We start from the raw sequence: 8564 nt of genomic DNA on the forward strand, positions 1-8564 counted from the left end.
ATGCATGCACACATTAAGATTAGCAAACATGACAAGCAAATTGTTCATGATGCGTACACACACTTACATGTACACACACACACACACACACACACACACACACACACACACACACACACACACACACACACACACACACAATAGAGTCTGTACATCACAGAGCCCCTTATAAGGTCCTGTTGATGATGTAATGGGCTCTAGAGCTGTGCTGTCTGGCTGGGGGTGTGTGGAGAACACTTCTCATAATGTTAGTTTTCTGCCTGGAATGTCCACATTGCTGGGAACTACGGGAAGGAGAGGTGGGAGAGCGGAGAGGGAATAGGATTTGATCTGAGACTTTACGGACATACAGATCAGGTAGGAACAAACCCAGATGAACTCAGAACATGCTACAGTATGGTCCCTTTGAGTGAAGTTTTGGGGGGGTGGGGATTGGGGGGGTTTTAGGTTTTAAAAGAAAAAAGAAAATCACCAGGAATTCAGCAAAAAAATTGTTTAAATCAGGAAATCTGGTCCCAAGTATTCCCACAAATAAAAAGGGACATATGTGATCATGTCTCAATGTAATCAAGGTATACAATTATTGTTATTTTCAAAAACTCTTATTGGGCTAAATTATTATAATTATGTTCCGGCCCCCCCGACCATCCACTCCAACAAAAATCGGTTGCCTTCGCCTATATTACAGGGATGGATTTAGGTTTATTCTTATTAGCCTACACATAACCTGGAGTTATGATACAAAATAATGATAACATGCTAAATTATGCTTACAGTATTTCACTTTGCTACAAACACTCAAATTAACATTCCACCCATACATTTATTTGGATAACTTACCTCAACAACTTATCAGACAAGTCTAGAAAAATGAAATACACCCAACGGTTAGCCTAACATCTAAAAGCAATTCTCAGTCTAAAGAGAAGATAGCCTATAACGGGAACAATAATAAGGCTGCTAAAGTATTATAAAATATTCCTCTTAATTGCTTTTGCTCTAAATTATAGGCTACATTAGCCTAAATATTCACACACAAACACAAAATGATGAATATGGTCACTATCACTAATCACATTTACGGGTAGAGAGATGAGCTAATCAGAAACTCCGTTTAGATTTCCCAGCTGCGCTCCCAGCATTGATTTTCCAGCATTCCGAACCATGTGGGTTATAAATCAGTTGGGAATTTTCAGTGAGAAGATTTAAAATCTATCAAGTGAAACAGGAATATTACAATACAGAAAACTCAGTTCGTCAATGAAGAAATACTGTAAATGTGTACACTATAGGCTAAACAGTTCGTCTAGCTTCTGTACATTTCTGTAGAGTTAGGCTGTATTTTGGGCCTGTGTATGTGTGTGTGTGTGTGTGTGTGTGTGTGTGTGTGTGTGTGTGTGTGTGTGTGTGTGTGTGTGTGTGTGTGTGTGTGTGTGTGTGTGTGTGAGTGTGAGTGTGAGTGTGAGTGTACACATTAGTACACGTGTGTGTGCATGAGAGAAAATCCCAATTGGGTACTGACAGTCATCCAGCTCATTAGCATTTCGGTATTGTAGTAAAAGATAATGCATGCCAAGAAAATGCTCATAAAAACAACCCCATAAATATTTACAGAGAAAATAAACTACTAAATTGCATTGCAAAGTAATCAAAAGTAATACAGCTCCATGCAAGAGTTTTCTGTAAATTTGCACGCTAGCCCTGCCCTATACAAACCCAGGCGTCCGTCACTATATCTCTGAGATTCTGTAAATATGTTCTTGCCTTAATGGGAAAAATGTTTTACAACACAAAACAATGAATATCAAATAAATGTCTTAACAATGTGAACAAACATTAGCTACATGCGTGTTTGTTCTTGTGTGTGTATTTATGTATGTGTATATGTATATGGTTTATGTGTATTCAAACACATGTTTATGCTGGTGTGTATGGTGAAAATAATTAACCAACTGCTCCTTGCCAAGGCACCATCTGTGATGCCAGTCAAAACATCCTTGCAAACGCCAGCAGGACAGGGATGTGGAGACTGGAGGGAAATGAGAAGGGCAACACACACACACACACACGGGTCGGGTGAAGGAACAGAGATTGTTCCTAGAGAGAGCACTGAGGGCCAGGGAACAGGGAGGAAATGAAGTCTCCGTCATGGACATGGTACATTTCCTGTCTGAACATTAGCTCACCAGCTCAGAAGTGTACTGTAGTAGACAGAGGAAAGGGAGTGTGGGGGGACTTGCACACACTGGATAACATTGCATTCAGAAGAAAGACAAATACAGGCAGGTATTTCATGTCTTGATTTGATTGAAAGTAAAGGCTTGTAAACCTTCAACAGAAGTCACGTTGTAGACTTTTAAATATGTTACATCAGTAAGTTAAACCACACCTTTCCCTTTGAATCACATCCTTTTGTTTGTCTCCCTCTTCTAAAGGCTGAAATTACTGCTCATCCAGGAGAAAGCCTACTGGGAAAGAAAGGAGGAGGAGAGCAAAAGAGAGGTCTCTGCTTTAAAGGAAGAGCTGACTAAACTCAAGTCTTTTGCATTGTTGGTCGTTGACGAGCAGCAGCGCCTGACGAATCAACTTTCACAGCAGAGTAAACGCGTCCAGAAACTGACAGAAATCGCCGACCACGCCCAACTGGAGCTAAACTCCACCCATTCCAGGGCAAAGGAGGAGGAGCTTAAAGCACTTCGTCTGGTGGCGGAGCTACACAAACAAGCTTCCTACTTCCGCCTCAAACAGGAAGCCATGATGGCCAAACTGTCCAATGAGGACACCCAGAACCGGCAGCTGCGTCAGCGGTTGGCTGCCCTCAGTCGAAAGCTGGATGAGCTGGAGGGGACCAAGGGCGCCTTCCAGAGGGCCGAGGAGGAACTGAAGGAGCTGAGGGACAGGCTCGGCCACGGGAGAGAAGGGTGCGCAACAAACCCTGGCTTGCTCTCAGAGGTGGAACAGCTGAGGATGAGGGTGGTGGAGATGGAAGGAAAGGATGAGGAGCTGATCCGAATGGGGGACCAATGCCGGGACCTGGACCGAAAACTTGGAAGGGAGTCCAGCCAGAGCCGCAGCCTGAAGGCCGAGGTAGACAAGCTGAATGGCCGAATCAGTGAGCTGGACAGACTGGAGGAGGCTCTGGGGAAAAGCAGGCAGGAGTGCAGCTCTTTGAAGGGCAGCCTGGAGAAGGAGAGGGCCAGCTCCAAGCAGCTGTCTGGAGAGCTGGATTCCCTCAGGGTGCGGGTAAGGGAACTGGAAGCCATCGAGGGCCAGCTGGAAAAATCCGAGGGGGCGTTGAGACAGGACTTTGCCAAGCTGAGAACACTCACAGTGGTAGTGGTTGAAGAGAGGAAGAACATGGCTGAGCGACTCAGGCAGACAGAGAAGAAACTCGAGGAGAAGAAGGATGGGAAACTCCAGGCTGAGAGTGACAGTGTGTCAACAGCCACAGAGAAACTCATTGAGGAGAGCCGCAAGGCACTGAGGACTAAAGCAGAGCTCGAGGACAGGATTCAGAGTGTGGCGAAAGAGCGGGACGCGCTGCGGGTGAGACTGAGGGCAGAGGAGGATAGGAGTGTGGATCTGCAAAGCAAAGTTAGCGCCATGAAAAAAAGGATTCTGATCTTGGAGGTCAAAAAGGGGGAGTTATGTCGAGAAGTTAAGAGCCCCCTGCTGGACAACACTAACCATGGCTACCAACAGGAAGACAACAAAGTCAAAGAACTCACCCAGGAGGTAGATAGACTGAGGAGGAGACTCATGCAGAAGGGAGTGATAGAGGGAGAGCTGATGAAGGCAGAGGAGGACTTTGAGTCTTTGGAGAGGAGGTGCTCCAAGGAGCAGGAGAGAGCCAGAGCTCTGGCAGTGGAGCTGGAGGAGTCCAGGAGGGAGCTCTCCAAGTACCAGCTGGCTGAGAAGAAGGAGAACAACCAGGAGCACCTCCTCCTCAGGCGACTCCAGGAGGAGCAGGTCAAGTCTGTCCTCCTCAAAAGGGAGGTGGAGACACTCAAGGAGAAGGTCCAGAGGCTGATGGGGACAGAGGAGTCCATCTGTCGGGTGCAGACGGACAGCTCCACCCTGCAGAAGAGGCTGACCCAGCAGGAGGTCAGGAACAGGGAGCTGGCCAGGGAGATGGAAGGACTGACCCATGAGCTGGAGAGGTACCGGCGATTCAGCAAGAGCCTCCGGCCAGGCATGACTGGCCGATGCTTCTCAGACCTCCACCTGTGCACCAAGGAGGTGCAGACAGAGCCCGCAGACACCCTGCCACCTGACTACAGAAGCCTGACTCCGCTGACTCTCAGCGGTAAACTGTATGAGGAGATTGATGGAGAGGACCCAAATCAAAAGGAGGATCGTGTCATCAACAAGTGCAACTCACCTCCGCTGAACAACATTGAAAGCTTGAACCACCAAAACAATAATGTGAGGCGATTCAGCATACCTTCACCCAACGGCAAGGACAATCACCATCCCATTAACTGCAAAGTGTTGAACGGTAACTTTTTCCAGAAAGGAGATGTGATGCTTGCACACACCCCAGGGAAGCCCTTACACATCAAGGTAACGCCAGACCATGGCCTCAACACGGCCATGCTGGATATCAGTAGCCCTACCACTGACAATGCCTTATCCTATACCAGCACCGCCGTCATCCCCACCAGCGGAGCCCCACCAAAACAGAGAATCACCATCATCCCAAATGCTGCCATCTCACCAGTGGCCAGAACAAAGAGCGCCCCACTATCAGAAGGGTTTGGCAGCCCAGACAGAGTCCTCTCCCCTCTCACCATGACACCCGTCTCAGTCATGTCCCCAGATTCCTCCAGGTCAGTGTCGCCTGACCACACTGGCTCTCCCATCCAGATGCTAACTGTCAGCACTGGATCGCTTGAATCCGCTAAGGTCATAGGTCAAGCCGTATTCCGGGTGAGCCCGGAGAGGCAGAATGGCTGGCAGCTACAGAGGTCCAACAGCACTGGTCCGAGCATCATCACCACAGAGGACAACAAGATCCACATCCACCTTGGGAGCCCCTACATCCAGTCTTTTAATGGTATAACCCAGAGCCAGTCTGGTGGCCCGTACCACACCCCTGGGCGGGAGCTAAGGACACCAGTACTGACCAATGGCTGCCACGTTAAAGGCAACAGCAAGATCACCAGTAGCATCACCATAGCCCCTGCAAACACCCCTGTCTCACGACCCTCACACATTACAGTAAGTGGCCCTTATGATTGAAATGCCCACCCCCATCCAGCCCCTAGTGACTTAGATTATTTACCCAATCCTGAGTCCCTTTCACCACAAAATCAACAGAGAATCAGCTCAAACCAGCCTATGTCTGAATGGCCACATCATCCTAATAATAACAAGTGTGTGATTCCATCTGTGTGTGCATGAAAAATCACTTATCAAACACATATCTAATCCTAACTGGACTTGGTCTGCACTCACTGTATATGGTCACCTTAATGCATTTAAGACTACTACTTACATATATAGCCTTTCATACTTTACTATAATGTGTTCATTACATTTTTAAACATTAAAAACAATTTGGTTTATTTTGCTGTTCCCGTGTTGCCCATTTAATAAAGGGTATAAATTCCTGATGAATATGTTGACTATCATTCTAAAATAGCATGTGTTTTATATTAACCTAGCTTACTTACATTTTTTTTGATTGGGCTATATTTTCTTTGATGGTCTAATCTCATTTACTATAAAAGACAAACAATCTAACTTTAAATGGTTGAAAATAGCTGAAAGTTGGATATTTGTTTTATGCACTCATTTTTAATACTTACTGAGACCTTAACACAGAGGATTTTACCATGACCTAGAGGTTTATAATAGAGATTAATGGGACAGAAAAGAAGGAGCAAATTCCAACATGTGTGTACTTGGATCAGGGATATTTACAAGCTGATATCACCATTTCATCTCTACTACACCATAACCTCAGCATGAGCATATGCCTGTACTCTCTGTAGGGCTGTGTGTCTGTGTGCGTGTGTGCGGGGGGGGGGGGGGGTAGTGAAACAAGGAAAATTCTGCCATTTCCCACATCCCCATGGGGACATATGCTATTTTAAGCGTTGGGGTTAGGGTTAAAATTAGGGTTAGGGTTACAATTAGGGTTAGGTTAAGGGTAAGTGGTTAAGTTCAGGGTTAGGAGTTAGATTTAGGTTTAGGGTTACGGTTTAAGGTAAGGGTTCAGATTAGGGTTATGGTAATGGTTAGAGAAAATAGGATTTTGAATGGACATTCATTTAGGTCCCCATGAGGATAGAAGAACAAAACATGTGTGTGTGTGTGTGTGTGTGTGTGTGTGTGTGTGTGTGTGTGTGTGTAGCGGCTCCAGCCTTATCCAATGATACGCAGGAAAACTCAGTTCAGATCAAAAGCCCCTTGTACAGTAGCAGAGCAAAGGGAAGGGGGGAAGCACTGTGGGGAACTGAGTGTACTCAGTGATGTTAGGTCTATTCTTGATGGGAAAACATTTCCTCAAATGAGATCCATTTCAAGGATCAGTGTTCCAATGTGAAAATAAACTGAGTCAGTGGCCTAATTTGGGCAAGCAATTCAAGCACAAAACAGAAGTGAAAACAAACATATAGCCTAAGCTGAGGTAGTCAAAGATAATATACAGTAGGTCAGGTAAACTGCCAGCCTCTCTTTTTATAAGCACACACACAACACACACACAGACACACAATTGCGACTGACACAGACACAGAGCATACCATACTCTACAAAAGGAAGGAAGGAGTGGTACTTTTAAAGATGCACGCCAGTGATTTATTTTTTAGCTTTCATGTTTTAACTTCTCCTGTTGAAAAACAAAATCCCAAGTATAAATACAGCAATGTACACACACTTAAAGGTAAAACATATGTCTTCAGCAAAATAGTACTACAAACTTCAAAGTGTAAACGATTCAAGGAGTTGGTCTGATGTGATGTCATCATCTCATCCTTGCTTGTGAGAACAATAGACGAGCAATAGAGGACAAAAGAGAAAAGGCCCAGCCCCCACTTGTGCCATGTCATTTCATACCTGGACCAGCTATTGAGATGTGTTGTTTGTTAAGTAAATCAGGTGTTAAATGAGGTCAAAAGGAAACTGTAGTAGGTCTTTAACCTTTTAGGGACAGACGTTCCGCTAGCCTCACCAATATCCAATGGTAGAGCGTGGCGCGAAATACAAATACCTCAAAAATGCTATAACTTCAATTTCTCAAACATATGACTATTTTACACCATTTTAAAGACAAGACTCTCGTTAATCTAATCACATTGTCCGATTTCAAAAAGACTTTACAGCGAAAGCAAAACATTCGATTATGTCAGGAGAGTACCCTGCCAAAAATAATCACACAGCCATTTTCAAAGCAAGCATATATGTCACAAAAACCAAACCACAGCTAAATGCAGCACTAACCTTTGATGATCTTCATCAGATGACAATCCTAGGACATTATGTTATACAATACATGCATGTTTTGTTCAATCAAGTTCATATTTATATCAAAAACCAGCTTTTTACATTAGCATGTGATGTTCAGAACTAGCATACCCACCGCAAACTTCCGGTGAATTTACTAAATTACTCATGATAAACGTTCACAAAAAACATACATTATTTTAAGAATTATAGATACAGAACTCCTTTATGCAATCGCAGTGTCAGATTTTAAAATAGCTTTTTGGCGAGAGCACTTTTTGCAATATTCTGAGTAGATAGCTCGGCCATCACAGGCTCGCTAATTTGACACCAACAAAGTTTGGTGCTCACTAAACTCAGAATTACTATAAGAAAAATTGGATTACCTTTGCTGTTCTTCGTCAGAATGCACTCCCAGGTCTTCTACTTCAACAACAAATGTTGTTTTGGTTCCAAATAATCCATAGTTATATTCAAATAGCTCCGTTTTGTTCGTGCGTTGAGGTCACTATCCGAAGGGTGACGTGCGAGCGCATTTCGTGACAAAAAAAAATCAAAATATTCCATTACCGTACTTCGAAGCATGTCAAACGCTGTTTAAAATCTATTTTTATGCTATTTTTCTCATAAAATAGCGATAATATTCCAACCGGGCGACGTTGTATTCATTCAAAGGATGAAAGAAAAAAATGGAGTAGTCTCGTGGACGCGCATCTCCAGTGTCACTGTTCCCAGGCTGACCACTAACAAATTATCCTGCTGTTCTTCGCCCAGAGACAGCAGACACCCCATTACACTTTCTGGCGCCTTCTGAGAGCCAATGGAAGCCTTAGAAAATGTTACGTTACAGCACAGATGCTGTATTTTCAATAGAGATGCTACAGAAGGACAACAAATTGTCAGACAGGGCACTTCCTATATGGAATCTTCTCAGGTTTTGGCCTGCCATATGAGTTCTGTTATACTCACAGACACCATTCAAACAGTTTTAGAAACTTTAGAATGTTTTCTATCCAAATCTACTAATTATATGCATATTCTCGTTTCTGGGCAGGAGTAGTAACCAGATTAAATCGGGTACGTTTTTTATCCGGCCGTGAAAATATTGTTCCTCA

General features: G+C 44.2%; 1 protein-coding gene across 1 annotated transcript; it reads left to right on the forward strand.

The window, feature by feature from the left end:
• Positions 1 to 1400: 1400 nt before the first annotated feature.
• LOC115156305 (filamin A-interacting protein 1-like) lies at positions 1401 to 5619 on the forward strand. The gene is made up of 2 exons (XM_029703759.1): positions 1401 to 2157; positions 2436 to 5619. The coding sequence occupies exons 1-2, from the start codon at positions 2135 to 2137 to the stop codon at positions 5239 to 5241; spliced, it is 2829 nt and encodes a 942-aa protein (XP_029559619.1). The 5' UTR covers positions 1401 to 2134; the 3' UTR covers positions 5242 to 5619.
• The last annotated feature ends 2945 nt before the right edge of the window (positions 5620 to 8564 follow it).

Source organism: Salmo trutta, chromosome 20, assembly GCF_901001165.1.
Source record: "Salmo trutta chromosome 20, fSalTru1.1, whole genome shotgun sequence".
Lineage (NCBI taxonomy): Eukaryota > Metazoa > Chordata > Actinopteri > Salmoniformes > Salmonidae > Salmo > Salmo trutta.

What these genes read in the sequence shown, in the direction of transcription:
- LOC115156305 (XM_029703759.1), top strand. Translation starts at nt 2,135, where the DNA reads ATGAAGTCTCCGTCATGGACATG. An exon ending in AAGTCTCCGTCATGGACATG is followed by an intron (nt 2,158 to 2,435) that starts GTACATTTCCTG and finishes CCTCTTCTAAAG; the next exon opens with GCTGAAATTACTGCTCATCC.